This window comes from Anguilla anguilla, chromosome 4 (genome assembly GCF_013347855.1).
Source record: "Anguilla anguilla isolate fAngAng1 chromosome 4, fAngAng1.pri, whole genome shotgun sequence".
Taxonomy (NCBI): Eukaryota; Metazoa; Chordata; class Actinopteri; order Anguilliformes; family Anguillidae; genus Anguilla; species Anguilla anguilla.
Window position 1 is genome coordinate 56,538,020 of NC_049204.1, and position 23,749 is coordinate 56,561,768.

A 23,749-nucleotide genomic window follows, 5' to 3' on the forward strand; every position below is an offset into this window, starting at 1 on the left:
CCCGGACCTCCAGCACGACCTTACTTTACCTTGATGTTTGTGGAGTGAGGAGGGGGGTGGGGAACAAATAGATACATTCGTATGACCACACAAATGATATTGTCTGTTTCTCAAAGGTGATAATCTGAAAACATATCCAACATTACGTATAGCATAAATGTTCTGTACTTGGAAAAGGGGTATGCAAAGCATTATGTTATAAAACCAACATCAGAACTACAGAAAAAATGTGTGTTAAAGTAAATATTGTGCTTTGCACTTCCTGTTCACAATATGGATATCTGAAATATAGATTATTACCCATCAATGTAGTGTAGAAACAAAAATGAACTGGAGTATAATGTTGCATTAAAGGTACATGTGCATCTGGAAACAGTGTGTGTGTGTGTGTGTGTGTGTGTGTGTCACACACTGCAGGCCTTTGCTATTAAATACCTCCTTGGTCTTAAAATCCCAGTGATATAAATGAACAAACAGATAAAGATAACTTTAAACTCTGCCCTCCCACAGTCTAATGTCCTGTTCCAAGCCTGTGAATGTGAGAGAGATGTTATCAAAACGTGCCTGCCATTCAACAGAAGAGATAAGCATCAGAGTGTTCAGCACCCTATTAAGCAAGGCTCCAGAGCTTCTTCTAAAGGTTTAAATGATTTATTTCATACTTGATGCCACACACCAAAGGTGTTTACTGAACATTTTGCCAAAGCTGTGCTCGTACAGCTATTTAAATCTGCCTGGTATAAGCCATAATGTAGCAGCTTGGCAGAGGCAGTGTACTGCGGAGTTTACGAAAGCAAGCTTGCTAGCAGAAGATTCCAGTTGTGCTCTCTGATTGTCTACCTGCTGTTATAAATTTGGGGATGGCATTTTAGCTGTGTTTTGCTTCAGTAGATATCCAGCTGTGTAGATGATGATATGAAGAACACTGACTTTTTGTGAAATTAGCACTTCACTGACATAAATCAGTAGGGCATTTTGAGTTTTTCAGTTGTTTAGTAGTTTCCTGTTTGCAATTGGTAAAAGGGGCACAAATATTAAGTACAACACACAAGAAGAATCACTGCTGATAGATTGGAGTGGATTTATGATATTAAACATAGTCCGAATATAATCTGTTGAAAAGTACCATTTTTCGGTGTTAAATTAGGACTCTCAGTAAGCAATTGATTTTGAAAATATTGCTGTCTTCCTTTTGAAGGTTCACAAAGAAGAGGAATGAATCCTCATTCAAAGAGTTGGGTTGCTTTACGGCATCTCCAGTACACAAGAGGAGCAGCCAGTCTATTTCTCAAGCAGTCCCGCGCAACATAAAATAAAATGTGAAATATGACATTTTTATTGACTAGTCTGCGCATTTCGAAATTTAAGTGCAGAAGCGCTGTGATCCTTATTTATGTTTAGCGTGTAAATCCCTCCCTGGGTCGGGCCGAGAGAACAGCTTCCTCCGGGAGAGGAGACTGACGTGTGCGGCTTCCCCGCTTCCGGAGAGAGCAGGAGACGCTCTCTCCTCCTCGCCGCTGCACCCTGGTTTCCTCACAACCGTGACTCACCGTGTGATCTTCTGTGGGCCCGCTTCCTGCTCACAAGCGGCCCCCGCATGGTGCCGTAGGCTGAGCTCCAGCACCGGACTAGGCTGCGCAGACGAACAGAGGAGCTGGTCTGGGAAAGATAACAGATCTTCGGAGATGCGCAAGCTAACGGGGTAGCGGGGAAGGATAGGGCAGGGGTGTGAAATTGATTTAAGGAGAGAAAGGTGGCTTGTGTGTTATTTTGAGGGTGTTCTACATCCAGTATTGTGTCTAAAGGCTCAAGGTAATGCAATGACAAAATGATACCATCACGTTACACATTAATGTGGAAATGATGTACATGGGCCTTTTCCCCTGCTGGGAAAGTTCTTGAGCCAGTGTTTAGTTTTATTCTGTATAGTGGTGCTCATTAGGGCATTCTCTAGGATGTGCTGTTGAAAGGTGCAGATATGCTGTAATGAATTAATCACCTTAAAGGACCAAAAGGAAATATACTTGAGATGTGGTTTTGGGCATGTTGGGTGACTTCTCCTGCTAATTACTGGGTTTCTGTGTAGTGACTTGGTTAAAGGAGAGAAAATATGTTGATTAATATTACCAATTTGCATTCTCCCATGATGTATCTTGTCATTTACATTTCATACGCACCATAAACTGGGGTGGTATAGCATTATCATGTTGGCATTATTGTCCTACTGTAAATGATCATGGTCACATTTTACATCATAGCGACCTTTAACTATGCCTGCTGCTGAGCTAATGTCCTATATAACCTTGTGTCACTTAAAGAAGAGCTAATGCTAAACAAACCAAACGGAGCTCCCCCATTTAAATACAGACAGTTAATCTGTCACTTACACAAGGCTTTAAAGAGAATGAATGTTTCATCTAAATGGAATGAATCCTGCCTAATCATTAAATAATAGCAACTGCCCAGCAAGGCAGAAACTCTGTGGAGCACTCCAGAGATGCTTCTTGGAATAGTTAGAACTTTTTCTTGCCAAGGAAAATTGTTGTGCCAGACAGACGATGTAATTTAAGAAAAGTCTGTCACGGAAAATGGAGATTAACAAAGACATGTGCTGCCCTGAATATGTTCAACAATTGAGATGTAATCAGCTGTATACTTTTACAATGCACCCAGTGAGAAATGAATAATGAACAAACCGTCAAAAATGTGTTTTTGTCAAGACTACATTAACTATGAGGTCTTCTGCATGGTGCTTCCATCTGGGGTAGGTTTACTCGTTCAATGCTGCACCCTGCAGTCTGTATGAAATCAGAACAGTCTCACTACAAACTTCAACCCAGAGTCCCACAGGGTGACTCATAAGCAGTGAGAAGATTTCAGTTGGCAGGGTATCCCCCGCCCCTCCCATCTCAGATGTTCTCTTCTTAATTGCCTGAGGATGTTACGGGGTTGAAATGGATGCACTTTATGACAAAGAAACACCAGATGACATATTTACTGACTATTCAGTCTAACGACTGACAATAAAAGACAGAAGTAAATCATAAACACAAGAACACACTAAAAAAGGACACATGTACAAACGGATGAGGCACGTGGAATGTATTTAGAATGAGGACTAGATATCAAAGTGGATATTCATACGGTACATATAATGAAGACAAAACCTTGTGTCCTGTCATGTATGTACTGTTTTTTTTTTACTTTTATTTTATCTTGGCTCCAGTTTATACTGAGTTCCAGCTCATTTATCTGGCAGTAAACGTGTCTTCTTTTTACGATGATAGTCTGACAGCCCAGGCTTGCCTGTTTAGTTAGGGCAGCCCTTACTGGAGTCTCCTCTCATGTCAGAGGTAAAGTATATCATATTAAGTGCTGTTACCTAGGTTATTTTGGGGCTCTGGGACTAGATCCAAATCATGCTGACTTCTACCTCCTCTTCAGGTGTTTTGTCTTTCTCTGTTGCCCTCACTCAGAAAGAATGGAGGAGAGGAATGGTTTCCATGGAAACGCAGCCTACAGGGATGCCAAGATGGAGAGTGATGATGTGCACAGCTGAGATTTTTCTGGTGCAGATGTAACATTTTGGTGTTGTGAGAAACAGGAGCGCAAAGAGGGCAGAGTATTAACATCACAATATTATCACACTGTTGTGGCAAGAGTGGCAGACTTCCTATTTTACAGATGATTTTGAAGGATGTATGAAGGATGTCCTCTTAGAATGAAGCAGCTATATGCCTGCTGAAGATACTCCTTCATCTGTTTGTTTTACAACAAACATCTGTATCTGGTGAAATCTTGTACAGAATGCACGAACGTGTACATGAAGTAGAGAACTGAACGATGCCTTCTTCCAAATTGCTGAGGGAATGTAGGGAATTATCACATGCTAATTATGTATGCGTATCTTTGCCAATGGTACTGATGTTTTAAAATCAGTGAAGTACTCATTCCAGAACTTAAAGGGATATTTCAACTTTTTGGGATATTTGCTTTTGGCTATCTTACCCATTGACAATATGATTGATAGCAATTTCATTCCTGTGCATTGAGTTAAACATTTTTAGACAATATATACAGGCTACATGCTAATTGTGCTGCCATTATGAATGTTTTCAGATGGAAGAAACATTAGCTCTGCTAAGTTAATTGACGAAAAATACAAGCATGAGTTTGGGGGTGCAGGTATGTGTGTCACTGACAGTAAACCTGCTCACCCACTGCCACTCCTAATGCAGCCAATAGCACTGCATACCTTCCAGTTCTGTATACCACTTCTGTTCCTGGGTAGCTCTGTTTATCAGGATGTATAGGGATCAGTCACTGTTGATGGGTGAGCTGAGTCACTGCCCATTGGTTCCCCTGGTCAGCTCAATGCTGTTCTCTGGTGGGATTATGCTATAAAGTGCCAGTACAGTTGGCCTCTGCCTGCCAACTCAGTAAATAAACCCAAATCGACCTCAGCTTCTATGGGAAATGCATCCATTGTGTGTGAAACCTCCACTGAAAATAGGGGAGATGGCTTGGCCTGTGCTTTTGTGTGTGTATTGTGCACTACAGCCTACTCCCAGTATATTTCCAAGCTGGTCAGTTCATTTGAAAAAAATAGTATTGTATAGATTTCTGAAAGATGATGCATGAATGGCTATGAGTGGCACCTTTAAAGGAAATTTAGGTTCTGGGAAACATCAGGTTTATGACATGAAATAAATAAAACATAACTACTGAGGATGATTTTTGTATGAATAGAACATGTTTCATTGAACCATAGAAGGTCTGCCATAAATAATGTTGAAATATGTAAAAAAAGAAAAGAAAAAAAGACAGGCCTCTATTAATGGTAGTTAGACAGATAATCATTTAACCTATAGCCAGTCAGATAGTAAGGATTATACATTTAATTTTTTAACCATAAGCACTGAGCTCACTGCTTCAAACATAATTCACTTAAAACAATTCTCACCATTTTGTTTTTACAGATATAGCAATACTTTCTCAGCAGTGTGTCTAATTTTTTAGCCCTGCTAGTTCAGCACAACAATTGGAAATAAGACAGAAAGCAGGCTTTATTGCTTTTTTTAAAAAAAGCCGTTGGCTCAGAGGTAATCCCACTAAATACCTTCTCTCAGGTGGGGGTGATGGACCCTGTAACTGGCACAGGTGCTTAATTCCACAGAGCTCTTGCTCAGAATACTGCATGCTTGCTTGCGGTAATAGATTTGTGTCCTGATGACATCATTTGCAAACTTATTACTGCCCCTCTTGTCCACTTTGTATTTACTACATAAGGGACACTTCAAGATAAGAAGATATACTTTGGTCTGTTTAAAACCTTCATTACATTTCTAGTTATTAAATAATATGATTTATATTAATTTAACACTTTTGCATTGCTGGTTAGAGAGCCATTGATGGCTCACAAAATCATTGGGTTTTATTAAACATATAAGATGCGAATTCCTCAATGTATGCTTATTCTGAATGGCTAATAAGATGGTGCTAATATAAGACCTATGGTACATGCCAAGGGGTTATTGTGTCTAAACCACTACCCACACTGTGGGGTAATGATCCATCTTGTGCACTTCTATGGAATCTCTGCATTTTCAGCATCCACCTATACTAATTAGAAGGACTTATAACAAGATGTGCTGCAATAGTGAAGAGTGAAGACACAAATTGACTTCTCCTTCTCCAAGGTGAGTGGTTAAAGTGCTGATGAAAGGTCTTGTGAAAATAATCTCATTCATGTATTCATCTCGACTCAGAAGTGCTGACACTTGAGTTCAACAGAGGGCTTACATTTTAGTTTGTAGGTCTTTCAGCAGTACGATGGATACAGGTTACTGTATGTACTCAACTGAAATTTGGATAAGTGAGTGTTACTCTGATTTAAACCTATTTAAACAGGAAATACCTACTAAAATCTAACACGTAATTGTACTAAATCTCAATGCTGCACTGTAATCCAGGTAAACAGGATTGAAGGAACATTTTGAATTATGGGAGCGTATTCCAGTTAGAAAGAGGATGGTTCTCCTAAATAAAAAATGAAGAGTAATAAATTAACAAAATACAATTTCAGTTGCTCATTTTAACTGTAAAACAGTAAATGTGATTTGAGGGCTGAAATAAATTATAATAAAAGTATTGTATCTACACAGGAAAATGACGAGTTTATGTAGAAAATTAGATCTTGGAATATTAATCTCTGCACAAACTCTCTTTCTTCTGTGTGGACACAGTACCTTTATTATTGTTTATTTCAATTCCCTAATCACATTTACATGGGTAAAACACACGCAGAACAGGCTGCAGAAAGCCGAAGCAATAGCTTCCTGTGGAGGTTTTAATTATATTTAAATCCCCCTTGGTAATTCCCAGAATTCCTTTGGGACTGAGCAACTGCGGTGCTTGGTTTTTTAAATGTTGCATGTATTATTTATTTATTTTTTTACCACAGAATAAGCATCTTTGGAATTCACATCTCATTTTCAGTATATCAATTGAGTATAACGGCTATACTGAAATTAAATGGGAAAGCTTGGTGCATGCAGACCTTTGTGTGTAAACGTTTTCTTGGCTAGGATCACTTTTGATGAGGCTGTGGTCCCTCTCACTTCAAGCCTCTGTGAATGGGCAGGGAAATAACTCAGACGTATTGCTCACAAAGATTAAAAGTGACCAAAGCTATCAGTTCTGTTTAATGGGTTTCAGCAACTGAAATAGCCAGTGTGAATACTGTCAGGATGGAGGAAATGCTTCTGTATACATGTGCAGTATTTCATAGGTATTATACCATATACATTGCATTGTATGTTATTACACACGTTGTATGTATGGACTAAACTAAAAATGAAGCCTGTAAGATTCTATTAGTGCATACCAGTGAAGTGTCCTATTTGTGAAGAGTCAAAAGGGTACAGTTTGGAGGACTGAGAAGGCTGGAGAAATTGGTTTGGCAGACTTATCAAATATGTTTTCTAGAACTGTCTTTGCCATCTCAGTATTGTTAATGGAACTACAGAGGAAAGTGCTATTATACTATAAACAAATGAATTTAAAAAACCCTAAAGATGCAGAGTTTTTCTCATGTCTAAAGGTTTAGTCATTGTTTTTTCTGCAGTGTTTCTGCAAAAACATACCAGTGACTGAGAAACTCCAAAATGGAGGGACACAAATGGAGAAAAATAAACAGAAAGCTTACTGAATTTTTCAGTTTTTGGGTGTGATGGCATGGGGATATCAGCACTTCCTGCAGGAGTTACTGAGGCCTGTTAATGTTGGCTTCATGAACCCTTCCATAGCCCCCCATTCAACACCTGAGCTCCTCTGCATTAGAGGCGGGGAATCCCCCAGTGGACTTACAGTGTACCCTGCCGCAGACATGGTCTGTTTCACTGTTGCTCGGCGCCATTCCATTAAATTAGCACGCATGTCAGTTTTCAGTGGATGACAGGTCAGGCTATCTTGGCGGATGGTCTGAGCCCATGGTCATTCTCTGGCTGCACCTCAACGCGGTCTAGCACCAGACCCCTGCCCAGGTCATCAAGGACCAAGTAAAAAAGACGGAGGTTTAATGAAGCTCGCAGAGGTACACTGGCTCCCCAGGGCGTGTTTTAACAGCAAAATGCAAATCTGGTCTATGAAAGCACAGTGTCCTGTAGCTGAGTGTTGTATATATATATATCATGTGCAGTATGAGTGATTTATTTTACCAATGCTCATAAAACAGGTCAAGAAGAGGTTTCGTGCTTTTAGGGGTTGTCAGGATTGATGGTGAGGAATCTCCGTGTCATCACTTATTAATGAAGGCGATCCTGGTTTATTGCGGCTCCGCCAGCTGTGTGTAAGCTCTTGCGGAGCGCGCGGTAGTTTGGGGACATGTCTGTAGCATCAGGGGGGATTGTAATGGTGATAAATGAGCTCTGGAGAAATATAGACTTGAACCTCCTGGTCCACAGCACTTTCATTCCCTTAATCTAACCAATGGATTCCGAAAAAAAGCCAACCGGCTTAATTGATGCATGCAGCGCTGGTTTTTGGAGGAAGGAAGAGATAGTCATCTTGGATTCTGCTGCTGCATGTCAACTTCTTTTTTTTTTGTCTTTGGTGTCTCTAGGTCCCAGAGTAACATGTATAATGAAAGATAAATTCAACAGGAATGGATGTGACTTGTCATTGTGTTTGCAACGGAAACGCTTCAGTTTAAGTAGAAATATGTTGCCAGGAAACTGATTCTAAAAATATATATAGTGAATAGCATCTTGCCCTTTTCTTGCCCATGTATTTTGCTGTAAACAGCATCGATTACAGGAATAGTTCAGTGCCACCGTGTAGTCAAGTCAAACTTTATCTAGAGTGCATTTTACACAGTCCCAATACACTTCATACATGACGGAATAAATCATACTAAAAATGGTGAAGTAAATAAGGTCACGACAGTTCAGAGCATGTGGAGTTATCAGGATTTATTTATTTTAAAAAGGAGAGCAGACACTTTCACTTTTTACATTTTTTTTACTTTATTCACCGGGGGAAAGCAGAGAGGGTTGCAGATAGAGATCACTGCTGAGGGAATGCCATGGTGGGTAGCTGAACCCGTACATTGGCTGAGTCATATACCCTATGGACTGCATCACATGACCTCCCCTTAGGTTTTCAGAATTTGACTGAATTCTTCTGCTGCACGTTGCTGGCAGTACAGAATCTGAAAACAATGGAGTTCTTAGTAAGAGGATTATTAGCGATGAGTTCTAGGTGATTTTATTGTGAATCCTGCATAGGTTAAGGATGTGAGGGATTAAAATCTTGCACTAAGTCGTGTCTGGGATGGGGGGAGGTCAGCATGTTCTTGAACAGAAAGGCTGATTTAGTGTGCCCACTGCTTGACTCCAACAGCAGTTATCCTCTGCCCAGTCTTTGATCACACAGGGAGACATACACTACATGACCAAAAGTATCTGGACACCCCTTGGTTTGGGGCTGTGTGTCATGGTTTGGGCTCAGCCCTTTAGTTCCAGTAAAGGCAAATATTAATGCTACAGCATACAATCACATTCTAGACAATTCTGTGCTTCCCCAACTGTTAGGGGAATGCCCTTTCCTGTTTCCGCATGACAATGCCCCCAGACACACAGCGAGGTCAATACAGAAATTGTTTTGTTCAGAGCAGTCGTGAAGAAATGAACTGACCTGCACAGAGCCCTGACCTCAACCCTATCCGACACCTTTGGGATGAATTGGAAAGCCAACTGCAACCCAGGTCTAATCACCCAATCAGTGCTCAACTGCCTGTAAGGAAGCAAATCCCTACAGCAATGCTCTTCATGTAGTATAAAGGCTTCCCAGAAGTGGAGGTTGTTATAGCAGCAAATGGTGGACCAACTCATATTAATGCCCACAATTTTTTGATGAGAATTTGGATGTCAGGTGTCTGCATACTTTTGGCCATGTAGTGTAAATATGCTTTGCATACTTCTGTAATATTCTTGCTGTCTAGGTCCTTTACCCTGTTTATGCTTAACAATCCACAGAGACATTTTGTAGACACTATCACTCTCATTCTATGGGTGTATGTGTTACAGTACTAGTCCCGACTTTAGCTTTTAGAAAACAATGCTAACCCTACTTTTCCAAGGGTAAGCAGTGTTTTCATGATAATCCCACAAAGCTGGTTCCTTACATATCTGTGCATCTTCTGACATGTTCCCTCTGCAACTACCCCCTTCTCAATTATACATGGCATTACCATGATGATTTTACTCAAATTAAAAGTGGCTGATGTCACGCCGATGCCCTTCTGATTGAACTCAGCTGGAAGAGCAGCTGATGTTGATTGGCAGGCAGGGGGGAATTTTCCGGATCTGTATTCAATGAATCACTTTGTTAGCGCTGTCTTTCGTTAATCAGAGAGAACAGCAGGAGCGACGGTGAGTGAGTGTGAGGGAGCCTACGTGTTCTGCGTGGGCTCAGGCACAGACATATTCAGCTCTGTATTATTGTACAGCTTATATGTTACCCTACATTTACAGACATGAGCTGTCATGTGTGCGTGTGCCCAAGGCCTAAAGTCCTCCATGTTCAAGTCCAGTCCGCTGTGAGATGCAAAGGTGCTTTGGTACTTCATGAAGTGTGTGTTCACAAAGGGAGAATTCCTGTCAAACCTGCAACTGTCTAAGAACAATCAGTTCAGTCAACCAATGTCATGTTTTTGTCACCGATTGTGAAAGAATGTTTCCCCATTGAGGAAAATTATCTATCTATCTATCTATCTATCTGTCTGTCTGTCTGTCTGTCTGTCCATCCATCCAGTTCCCATTTATATGTTTCCTACAAATAGAGATACACTGATACTCTTTTCTCTTGGCCGATTCCATTACATTACATTACATTACATTCCAATACTGAGTACTGTCTAAAAGAATCCACTATTAAAAAAAAAAATCAATATATAGTGCTATTATTAAAATGCATTTTATTACTTTCTTTCCTCATGTTATTGTAGTGCATTATACCACCCCTTCATCTATGGCCAGAAATTCCTCCCCTTGGAACTCATTTTATTTCTATATTACCATTCACTGTCCACCATTTGCCAGCTCTCTGAGCTGATCAAATGTATAATGATTAATTGTTTATCCTCTTTGAACTGTCACGGGAAAAAAAAAGGGAAAATGGAAGGTTGATAAATATGCATAGCTGTTTCTAACAATAGCTACCAAAATTTTTCAACAAGAGATTCTATGTGTGAAAGTGACCTTTGTCGGAATTGACCAGTGTAAACAGTTTACCTAAGAATTCTTATTTGGAGCAAGCCTTGTTTATGTCGTTTGCCAAACCTGATTGACAGACACTCCAAATTAGATTGCATCACATTTCACTTAAGTGCATGCTTGTAGAATGCAAAACGTACTGTGCAGAACATAAATTAACTATTTGCTGAAATATAGTTTAATGCTACAGTATTGGGACAGTTGTGTCACATTGGTCATTTTTCCTCTGTACTCATCAAATTTCTATTTTAAGATTAAACAATGGCTATGAGGCAAAATTAATAATGTCTATTTATTTCATGTTTTTTTTAAACAGGCATTGAGCTATTTTTGCAACAATGCAATTCAATGAGTGAAGGAACCCCTTAGTCAGCCTAAGTACTGGGACAAATTACCGTCAGCTGCTTCAAATTTCGCAGATTTACCATATTACTGTAATTATTTATCAATGGATAGCTGCAGGTGCCTGGGCTTGGGTTTTATCTTATGGAAGAATTTGCAGAATATACTTTATAAGCTAAAAGATACGAGACAAGGAAACTGCTGACGAGGGTCAGGAAACTGAGTACGACAACCAAGAAAACTATTCTTGGAGGGTGAAAGAAAAGAAAAAAATCAATCAGACCAATTGCAGAATGTTAGTGTATTCCAAAGTCAACTGTATGGGATATCCAAAAGAAGAAACTAACTTCTGCAGCACTTAGGTGTCACCGGCGATCAGGCCATTCATAGAAGACATCAGAAAATGATGACAGGGTGATCGTCAAAAAACTAAATTGTCTGCTCGAGTAATTGCTTATGATTTCCATACATTGGGAGTAAATATATTGCACAGAAGACAGAGAGAGGCAAATTACAGAGGCTACACTTGCATATATGAACCTCTCATCAGCACCAAGAACAGCGGGGCCAGATAGGAATTAAAACGCGAAAATGAGTCTGCGTTTTGTAAACAAGGCTTATGGTTTGATGAGACAAAGATTAACCTTTATCAGACTGATGGAAAGTGAAAGTGTGGATAAAGAGGAACTGCACAGAACCCTTGACATACTAGTTCTTCTGTTACACATGGTGGAGGCAATGAGATGGCTTTTGCCTGTAAGGCTCCATCTGGAACCAGTTCAATGGTCTTTGCTGGTGATGTAACCAGTGATGGCAGCAACAGAATGACAGCTGAAGCATATTGTCCACCAATATTCAGAGAAATGCCACCAAACTCATTGGACGGAAGTTAATCGTACAGCAAGACAATGACCCAGAACATACAGCAAACTGAACAAAGGACCTTATCAGGAAGAAAAGGTGGTTGACATGACCCGGACAGTCACCAAATTTAAACCCCATTGTACATGATTTTCACTTGCTCAAAAGGGAAGTCCAAGAAACACACAGCAACTGAAAGAGGCAGTGGAAAATCTTGGCAGAGCATCTCAACAGATCACATCATGAACCTGATATATATTAGTATGCTACAAAATATTGACCTAAAAAAAAAATAAAATGGTCAAAATGTACTATGTCCCAATATTTATGCTGACCTGAAATAGGGGAAATGACTCATTGAATGGCATTGTTGTAATTTCTGCGTTCTTACAATAAAATAGCCATATTAGTTCCCCAGTAAGCTTGAAGATATACTGTAGAAGCTAAGCAACATTACCATTACCAGTATTTGCTATAGTCATTTTTTTTTTTGTTGGAGCTTAGCATTGCACAATGGCCAATGACATCCAGCAAGATAACACGTTATTTTGCTAACAGCGTTGTCGGTTAGAGTAATCTCTTTAATAGAGTCACCCCATCATCAGTTAAGTATTACATAAAATGCTAATTTTACTTCAGTTCATTAAACATGAATCCTAGAAATACCAGTAACAAATTACATACATAAATATCCAGCAGCTGTGTCATGATACATTTGCTCTCTCATTTCAAATCATACCTTCATTCAGCATTGAAATTACCTTACAAAATTATTATAAAATAATTTTATATTTTCTATGCAAGTGGAACCTTCAGTCTATACTAGTAGTTTCTTGGTGCTCAGTAAATGTCTGAGAAAAGTTTGTGTGTATGCATTTCTGGTTTTTTTTTGTTGGAAGTGTAAATGGTAAAAACATTTCACAACAGATTCATCACATGAGTGTTCAGTGGCACTGGAGCCTCACCACTTCTGCACTCTCTATTAGGACTCTGCACACTCAATCTGTATCCACACGCTTTCAACCCCCAGGTACTGCCTGTTGTGTCTGATTACATATTTTTCCCAGATTGCACTTGGTTTTATGAAGATACAATACAAGGACAGCATATGCTACACTGGGTGAATGTTGTACTCTCATGCCTTAGATGAATGTTTATTTACTTTGCAATAACTATATCCCAGTAAAATTAACAGTTTTTTTGCACGGGTTAAAGAATTCACTGCACAGTGTAATATTTTAAGCCCTCCTGGATGACTGAGCCAACAGATACATAATGTAATGCATTTATAACATAATGTAGTCATATTTAAATATAAATTTAAATATGCTAAAAGCCTTGAACTTCTGAATATTGGATTAAAGCCTTAGGTGCTGATATATTTCAATGTTTATGATAATTTAAGTGTACTCGTCAGTCTATGAAAGATTGCTCTTGGAAACACATGGTGTGAATTAGTTCAACTGTTTTACTGGGTGACTTGTACATTAAAACCACTGTTAATTCATTAATACCATGGACCAAATATTCAAATGAAGATCCCCATGTTCTGGATCATTGTTCTAATTCTAATGTGGAAATAATACCACCAAGAAGACTGTTTTTTACAACTGCAACTGAGTGATTGATCTGGCACATTAAGTTTAAGGAGCGGGTCAATTGCCTGTCTCACTTTCACTAGAGATAGATAAATATACAAATGTATTGCTTTGTTTAACACAGTTTACTAGATAATTGCAGGTCTGTAAATGTGCCCTGTATCGAGATGTCCACACTTATAATTTTGTTATGACAGGACTTTATTGCCACTACTCTTTTACAAATAGTAATTTTTCATTTACGCCCCCCTTTTTGAATAAAGTTCAACATAATGGGCGGGTTGAATTTGTTTTCAAGTAAACATGGCAGGTGCATTACACTGGCGTGGGCAACAAATAGGTTTACTATAGCACTTGCTGCTTTTAAATTTGACACATTCCAGAAAACGACTTTTAGACGTCGTTAATAATATCATTTCTTTCAACTCACTAAACGCAGAGAAAGTTGAATTTGCAACATATACGTACGTATAGGCATATTGTTTAATTAAAGGTGGCTACTGAAATGGTAAATGGGATTTTGCACGGTTTTAAAGCCCTGTAGGTTGAAGCCTATTCATATCCTAAAATAATGTCCTGATGTGCGATTATAGCTATAGTTGTTATTTAATACAATAAATACCTAGGTTCACAAAGAGCATCACCTGTTCTCTCATGATGTATTGCCTCCTCTAGAAAATCTTGCAGGAATTTTCAACGTTAACGGTATGGTTCGTTTGTACTATCTGGGTAAAATATAGCGAGGACACCGTATGCGCTCTGGCATTTAATCAGATACCACTAGCTCTTCACTCCCCCTCACACGCTCACTCACTGACATACACAAACAGACCACTCCTCTCGTGTCCCCTTTCTGTCTTCATTCCGTTCTCCTTCTCTCTGCTCATTCATCAGGATGCATAAGAAAGACGCTCTCGTTCAACGCCTCTCACATAGCAGAAAATCTTTACATTGCGGGCCAAAACGGGCTGCTAATGTATCTCTGAAATGCTTACTGACAACAGAATATGACTTCCTTTGCCGGTATGAGTGAGTAGGAGGGCTCACCGAGAAAGGAAATACAGACCAACTCGTGCGTTATTGCTACGTTTTCTGCTGAATTTGTATTCTAGCTTACCGGTATTTCGTTTTGTTGGAATGAAATGTTTTGAAGATGATAACAGCGATAATGGCTTCAGATAAAATGAAGCTGGACATTGCAGTTACAAAACGACGGAGAAATGGATTGATGCTTTTCGTCACGGTTTGCAGTGGTAGTCTTCGATTCAGTTGAACTGTACATCAGTCGTCAGGCGCATCACTTCGACTATCATTGTTATTCGCTTTTTATTTGAGTACTTTTAGTACCTTTTTGAACAGCATGCGGGTGCCCTGCCGCGCGCTCCTGAAGGAGACTATCTTTAGCGCAACTGGAAGGCTAGCTGCACCATGGCTTGGCACTCCTTGAATTCTCACCTTTATTGAGACTCCAGCGACCAACGGCTCGTTTTGGAATTATAATTGGATTTTTCCTCATTCATTTTACGCACTCGATAACTAATGGACAATTATTCAACTATCCAACGTAAGTAAAGCATAGTTTGTATTAAACAACTCTTATCTGTTCCGAGCGCACAATGTTCTAACAAATGGCACGTTTTTTACGATTACATATTAATTAAATATAATGTGCAAGATGATTAGTAGAACTGACACGGTTGGTTTGGGTGTCCGCTTCATGAATATGTAGGAATCATTATGAAGGAGTAAGGCATACATTAACTTCAGGCTGATTAGTCCCACTTGTCCTAGATGTCAGCGCTCTGAATAAATTTGGCGTCTCAATTGAGTAACGGTAAAACATGGAGTAGCTTCTGTAAAACGTGGAAGCAAAAATTTCGTATGGGGATCAGGAACTTTGCATTGCGATGATCCAAATTTCATTTCAAAACCTGGGGCATTTATAGCCTAAACTTGACATGCTGGGAAAGTGATCAGAGTCACTTGATACAGCTGTTGCAGTCGTTTCAAGTGTGAAGTAAAGGGCGCCTGACGAGTTAATTTCTGCACATTTCTTTATAGGGAACGGGCCTATTACTGACGTTGGAATCAGCATTAAAACTGAATAAATATCTTGCCGTCCGACTTCATTATAATCAGGTATTGAACGGCATTTGACTTTTTACACTTTTTGAATTATGCCCCGGCGTAAATGCCCATCTTTACCAATTCAGCTGAAATATGCACTGGCATATTGTGATCCAGTGATTATAAAAGACACGTTTTATGTCAGACTTTTTTTTTTTTGGGGGGGGGGGGGGGGATACTGTGTACTGCATTGAGTTGAATCTGATAGTTTTCACCGACCCATAACATAACTGAGATGAGTTTGATGGTTCCATTCAGATGTCTTTCAACTATCTTTACTGGATTAGATGGAAATCTGCATATTTTACATGGAAATAGCCCATTATCAGGTAGAAAGAAGAATCCAGAATTGTTGCTTTCTTTACCTACTAATTTATTACATTTTATGTTTTAAGGAAGAGGGTTGACTGGACTGGACATTGGCAAAGCAATTAAGCTAGAAAATGTCAGGCCAGTGATATCAGTAAAATGTTTTTAAGGTTTGCTGTAAGTGAAGAGCAGAACAAGACTGTTGACTGCAATTTCATATAACTCAGATCTAAAGATATGCAAGATACAGTATGTGCATACAGTAGATCCACTTCTTGGTCAGGAACAACAGGAAAGCACATCACCTGTTTTGTCACGAGTGCTGAAAACCTGAAGTATACTTGGGTGTTTATACAGTGTAATTTAAACATGGTGCATGCTGGGAGAAACTGGAAAAGAGGTGCTACTGGAGATACTAAAATCTTAAGTACCTTACGAAAGCTGGCTGTGTGTAGGTATGGATCCATTCTGTGGCAATTATAGGTAAGCAGTAGTTTGTACTAGGGCATGTTTGTCTGATCATAGTTTCCCATAGTGTCCCTTCTTCCTCTGTATGTCAGTGAAATTATGACTTTTGGCCTTGCTCGCCACTAATTGCTTTCTGCATTTTCAACACATCAGAACCCACACAGTCAAACAACAATTATTAACTTTGGATAACTTTGAACAGTTTCCTCTCTCTGCTTGACAAAGTGATAAAATAATTATATGAAACTGATTTATTCACAACCTTGGTAAGATGCATATTATATGAAAGGAAAAAAACCCCGAAGAGGACAGAGGTGGAAATCGTATATTACAGTCGCTCCTTACTGGTTGGAGAGTGACAAGCAGCAAAACAAGTGACAAGTAATTTTCCAGAGCTCAGAATTATGTGTGCTGTTCACACAGAATGTCTACATCAGAAAGTATTATTTAGAACACACTTCAATGAACACATATTGGTACAGCTATGTGAAAGTCAGAATAGGTAAGGCTATGGTTGTCACTGGGCTCTGTTCTGCCATTACAGAAATATTAAATAGCTGTTGATTTCCCATGGCCCTTTGTACCGGTAAAGAGAGTGTTACCCAGTGCTTCAGTTTTTAGGTGGATCGCTACAAGTTGGTTAACTTTAGTTTCATGTTCAGTGATGTAAATGGACTTTCTCCATGAGACGTGTATAACCCCTTCATAAGCAGCACATAACACCTTCGTAAGCAGTCGATAAACATGAAAAATGTCAATGGTCGCATGGTGTGTTAAGTCACTACTCATGCAGCCATGACATTACCATGACACACACCATATACCCATTTATGGTTATGGACTGAAGCATTTCTGAATGTCTGTATATGATGTATATGATGCTTATAAAGAAGTTATGTACCTCTAATATATGTTGGACCATTCATGTAAAATGTTACCCAAACAGGTAAACTCACTAAATAGCTTTTGCAGCAGATAAAGATGATTTGGAGTTATTGATGTTATTTTATAGAATGTAGAGGTTATAACCCTTGTGCATTTTTGTTCTGAGCTTTTCATTTTTAATTTGCTGCAGAACATTGGCATCTGGATTAAAGCTGACTCCCACGCTCATTAGCAAACAGGTTGGCTTTGCATTCTTTGCCTTTGATGGACACAAATGAAAGCCAGATCCATCAGTTCGCTGCAGCTTTTCTCTGTCAGGGACACAGGCAGTCCTGTTGGTCCTATCACTGCACATTCAGAGTTCATGACGCTTGTTTCAACATAAGACATTTTAATGCTAGGCTCACTTGCAAAAGGGAAACAAATAGTAATTACCAGTACATTCCTCCCTGGCTTGACTACAGCACTCATGTGTACAGCGGCCTTTATTACCTTTTCAGTGAAAGTAATCGGTCAATATTTTCCACATTTCTTCTCAAGCACATTTTCAGTGTCTTCAGGAGGCTTTAAGTGAATGATTTTATGGGTTTTCACATCCATGTTCTGCTTTTTGCTGCTTGAAAAGTACATATATAAATTGTAGAGAAAAAATGTAACCATAGGAGTTAGGACACCACATAAATGAAGACAGAGCACTGTCTGAATTAAGCTGTTAAGTATCTGGAAGAGCAAATCACTAGCTAAAGAAATTCAAATGAAGCCAGATGAACCTTTGATTGTGTTAACATTCTGTTCTCTTTCAATAATTGAGGTTCCATTTAGAATCTCTATAGCAACCCGGGGTGCTGATTAAGGAGGAGAAGCAAGAGCAACTAGTGAAATCTCTAGAGCAGGTGTGTTCAACCTTTTTTGATCCAGGGACCCCGTAATAAGATAAAAAGGTTTTATATGTTTTCAGATCTTTATATAGTCATTGCATATCAAGTCTGGCCAGGAACCCGCCTACAGTACCTTCAAGGAACCCCAGGGGTCTGCAGACCCCCTGTTGAAAACCTAGGCTCTTGGGCATTGCACTAGTAATATTCAAGGTTACCTGGATAACTGGTTGATTTAATGTGTCAATCAACATTTCCTGTTACAGTCAAACTTGAGCAGATGGCTGGGGATTGGAGCCAGTAACTTGAGTATGAGCATGATTTTGATTAGGTGAATTTATTTAGTGTTTGATGTTTTCTGCAAATGTATCAAGCTGGGTTAAAGGAGCAATAATTATTGTGCATTTGTAATTGTAAGTTGTGAAATGATAAGTAGTGTATTGGTTTACCAATACACTACTTATCATTTAAAATGAAATTATTAAGATAAAATGGTTTAAGCAGTGTTAACCACATCAACCAAAGAAAGTTTACTGTTTTTCATTTCTCAAAACAAAAGTAGGCCTATTATACTTCAAATATTGAAAATCCTCTTTAAAATCCTTCAGAGCTATCTCAAGAATTATACTTTATGCATTTTGGATGATCCTTTTTTCATTATTTCCCTGTATATGTTTAAGTGCAGTCAGAATTTATCAAACTCAGTTGGCATAGAGTGTTGGGTTATGTGACATCTGTCCCACACCCATTGACAGCTGTCATTTGTGCTTTTCTAAAATATTCACACATTTTCAGCAGTTGGACCATCTGCTATTCCAAATATTCAGTATAGCCACTCAAGCAAAGAAACGTCAGTCTGCCAGTGAACTGCTCTGCAGCTTTTATCCACTACCTTATTAAAAGCACCTTTCAAAAGACCCATTTATGTTTATTGCAGGTGTGTAAATGTAATAGGAAAGAAGAGTTCTTGTAAAATGAGGTTTCTCATTTACTGCACATGGGGTTTGACGCTGAGTTTGTACCTCTACATGGGGTTTGACCCTGAGTTTGTTTTAACCCATCACTTTCTGTGCATTGACATCAGAGTGATATCATAGGTGTGCTGGAGGAAGGCTAAGATGATAGGCTGCTCATTGAAATCTACCAGCAAATAACATCAGAGCAGGATCCCTCATTCTACAGTAGTATTTCTCTATTCAAGCCAGAGGAGATAAGTTGGCTAGGTCCTGTCATTGATATAACTTCAATAGCTGTGCTCAGCATTTTTTTCATGGAATGCATAAACAGGTACTTCAGGTGATGGAGAGACAGTTTATTAAAGAAAAGAAAAAGCACACTCCCTGGTTGCTGAGAATCTGCACTTTAACCACATGTGGTTGATTACATTTTTTTAATTGTGGAGTACTGAGCCAAATTAAGAAAAAATATGTCTTTGTCCCAAACATGTTGGAGCTCGCTGTATATATGGCAATAATGTGGTAAAATATCATTCTGCACAAGCCATTCACCCAGTGAGTTGGGCATCACCTTTTCTGAGGACTGGTATTTCACTGCCAAAAATACTGGGAAGTCACAATGCTTCTCACTGATCAGTGTATTTGTGTTTTCATGGGACCTCAATGTTGTACAATTCCTTATTTTCACAGTTTCTGTAGCAGACCGATGCAATTTAAGGAACTGGGACCAGATCTGTTGCAAACCCGTTTCTCTTTGTTATCGAGGGATGGAGGCTGTTTGAAACTTGTCAGGACGAGTTTCCCTGAGAGACTAAAACTATTAGCTGTTTGCCTATGAGGCTCCGGTCCCCGTCCTGGGAGATAACCTGGTGTACAGGTGTAAGAAGATTAAGTATGGGCGGTAGCGCAGAGGAAATGCACCAGGCCTGATGGCTGCATAAAAGGAAAGTGACAGCACGGAAGGAGGGATGTTTGAAAGATAGGCCTCGGCGCTGTCGGAAGATTAATGGCTGCGTTCGAGCCGGAGAAGGAGCCCTGCCACTCGTGCTGTCAGTCTAGCACGGCTGGGCGCTCAGGGGCTATCACCAAAAGCAGCGATACGCTCAGTCCCTTGGCTAAACGCCTCAACTTACAGTGTTCTGAGGATCCATGCCAGCCAGTCGCTCTAATGAAACTCAGGTTAACCGCTGTACAAATCTCCCAAGAGCAGAGTGCCAAACAAGCAAATGTGTAATGGCTCAGAAATGTTTGGAATGGGATGACTTAATTCATTTAGCCGAGGAAACCTGCTATCGACTTTGTGAATTTGTGGAATGATAGTCGGGCCAAAATCTTGTCTTATGTATAAATTCTCAAGCCTTACTGTGGGACCTTTTTTCAGAAGTGGGTTATTTGTCTGAAGGAGAGTGGAATGGATCAGATATGTATATTTACGCAACAGTGCGGACATGTGTCTCCATCTGTGTCCCTTCATGCTTGCTTTTGTCCTTTTTGCATATTGCATTGTGTTCAACACAGCAGTTTTCCTGTTAGACAGTCATGGCTGTTCTTTAAGAAAAGTTTTGGAGTCTTTTGAATCTTTTTGCAAAGTTGAGCTTTTGAATTGAGTTTGCAGAATCCTTTTCCAGCTGGTTTGGGCTTAGCTGGCTCTCTGGTGGAGCCGTGCTCTTACCAATGACGTCAGCCATTTCTTCACTGTAACTCTAACTGCACATTTTATATGTGAGAAAAAGATGGGTGTTCTAGTGGCTCTGGGGTGTTGTAGGCGGTGGTATCCCTAGTGTCTAAGACAGACTGTAAAATATATTTGAAATTACAGTCAAGTCAATATAATTTTGAGGAAAAGCAATACTTTTACTCTGCATCTTTCTGCAAGTTCTGTGGATGTTTAAAAAAAACAAAACTATCTATCTATGTTTAAAAACTTAGATATAGCACCTTTAAGCAGTACCAAAAACACATTCCCAGGAGACTTACTGTTACCTCTGCTCTACCATTATTCACTGATATTAATTATACATGCAGATTCATCTGTTGCCCTTGACTACATGTATTTCATGTAATAAAGTTGCATAAGTCATTGTGAGAGCATTGATAACACATATTTTATAATTTTGCGATAGGTTTTGTCATGTTCATGTAGTTTATATGCATAGTACATAGGCTACATGGTGAATTATACATGGTGAGATCTTTTAGACAGAGGAAGCAGAACTTAGCTGATGCGGGAAGAAGGAGACAGTGAGTAAAGTGAACGGTTTTATTCAGCAGTCTGGTCAGAGAGCACAATGCTCTGCGATGTGGTTGGGTTTTAATTTACAGCTGCCTGCCCCACACAGTGGCTTGGTTCACTGCACCACGAACAAAATGGAGGCACTCAGATATTATAGTCACTAAGGGTGATGGGATTTATTTCCAACCTAGAGGAATATACCTTTTTTTATGGGGCTTGCAGATGTTTTATTACATTATGCTGTCTACCCTCCTCAATACAATACAAATGCTTACAGTATTACAGGTGCACATTGTCAAAGCATTTGTTCCCCTGCATGGCCATTAAACATGATTCTCCACTGTTCTCTCCTGTAACACGCATCACTGCTCCTTCTGAATATGGCGAGGGAGCCAGTCACTGGAAGCTGAAAGCTTTAGCCACCTGAGGTGACTGGAGCAACACGTTTTTTTTTTTTTTTTTTTCTACAGTAAAATCTTAATTAATTACCCGAGTGGTTTTTCTTTGTTAAAAGTGGGAAAGAGTGTCTGCGGGACTAATGAAGGTCCCTGTCACCCGGTTTTGTGGATCAGCCTTCCGTGCAGCAAGCCATGTCTAATTACATCCAGTTCATATGCAGCATGTTGAAGAAGGGGAACCGCTGCAGCTTGCAGTATTTGGCCATCCCCGCGTTGTTGCTTTTCACCCTGCTGTAATTATTGTGAACGGCATTAGCCATGAACTAATCAATACAAATAAGTGAGAGTGGAAGGGGTTTTGACGTTAGTTTGGTATTGCAGTTCTGAAAGGGGAGTTCCCTTGAGATGAATGATGTTCTGTTTGGGGCAGCAGAGTTGAACTGAAAGTTCTATCAAGGACTCTTTGACGCGTACATACAATCTGCATTTTTTTTTCTCTTTGCAGTTACTGATAAGGCGCTGGGTTATATTTTGATATAACACCTCATATATACAAGTGCCCTATGTGGACCTGGTTAAGAAAGTGTAATTGTATACTGTTTATATTATGGTGTTAGGTTTATCTTGAGCCTTGTGCCCTGTGACACTGCTCAAGCTCAGTGAGCATTTAAACTGTCATAAGACACTTTTGCCTGTGTTTGCTGGGGGAGCGAGCACATTAAAGTGAGAAGTCTCATCCCCCTCAGGCTTCCATTATCTCCACTGTAGAAATGATGGAATGAGACACAAGAGTCAGGTTCATACTGTTCTTTTTCTTTGCATGTCCTACATGTTTTATGACCAGCCCCTAAATATTTTTTTTCTTTTTTTAAAGAGAATCGGTACTCTGAATTTGAGTAGGCAACAACCATCCCATACGACTGTCTGTATTTTAACTGTTGTTGAAGGCATTGGAAATTTGTAATAATAGGTAAACTCTTAATGTTGATTTCATTGACATTGAACAATTTCTGGAAATTGGCCATAATTACATTTCTTGTTAGAATTATCCCTGATATTTGCATGCCAATGAAAAGTTGAAAATAGAAAGTGAGACCACTGTTTACTTACTCAGTGGAGAGTAAGAATATAAGGTCTGAGCATTTCTTAAACCAGCTCAATAGCAGTGAATCTTCCTGGCAGATAAATCAGCCGTACAATTCTGCTTAACAAAAAATGTGAGCAATTCCTTGAAAGCAGAGGCTGAATCCTGGATGAGCATTGGCAACCCAAGCATGCAGCTTGAGCATTAGGGGACAGTGAGCTAATATTATTTGAAGCAGGTGAATGGTGGTGTATTCAGCAGTCATGTGACAGACTATGATACTCAGACCCAGGAGAAGTGGGTTGCTTGCTAATGGACTGTCTAGTTATCTGGCACGGTATCTGCTGTAGCTAGCTTAGTAGATGTTACTTTCTGCCTAAATGTCTAGCCCAGTAAATGTGACCATATATTAGATTTAAAAAAGAGGACAGGGGCATACAGGCATTAGTAAAATAATAGTAGGCTATTTTTTTGTATTGTACACATAATTTCCTTAATCCTGCCTAATCCTGCTTCAACCAGCACTGTGGGAAATACACCCACCCAGGATACAAAGCTCTCTGGACTTTTGCAGTTACATTTGAGGAGATGGATTACTCATAAATAGTGGCTTTGAAAATATGAGATCTTGGTCACTGACTCCCTTAATTAGTGTCTTTGATATAAATTGATCTTTCAGGGGTCTTGATGAAACCACTGATTTGTTGACCACGAGGACCAGTTTGGTAGGAATCCAGATCCAAACCAAACTATCCACTGTTGGCACTCTCATCATATGGAGCGCAAACTCTGTCAAGAGGAGTTATTATTAAGAGAGAAGTTGGGTATTACACAAATT

General features: G+C 39.5%; 1 protein-coding gene across 20 annotated transcripts in view; it reads left to right on the forward strand.

Annotated features, from left to right (window-relative positions):
• lrrc7 (leucine rich repeat containing 7) overlaps nucleotides 1-23,749 on the forward strand; it is a 134,753-nt gene that overhangs the window by 41,124 nt on the left and 69,880 nt on the right. For 9 of the 20 annotated variants that reach the window (XM_035413353.1, XM_035413360.1, XM_035413366.1 and 6 more), the window contains exon 1: nucleotides 14,410-15,140. The exons of 3 other annotated variants lie outside the window; for them this stretch is intronic. In XM_035413353.1, coding sequence (XP_035269244.1) covers nucleotides 15,116-15,140 — 25 coding nt within the window. In that variant the 5' untranslated portion in view covers nucleotides 14,410-15,115. Of the gene's footprint in view, nucleotides 1-14,408; nucleotides 15,141-23,749 lie in introns of those variants that run through there. 8 more of the 20 variants (XM_035413359.1, XM_035413361.1, XM_035413368.1 and 5 more) reach the window with 2 other exon arrangements.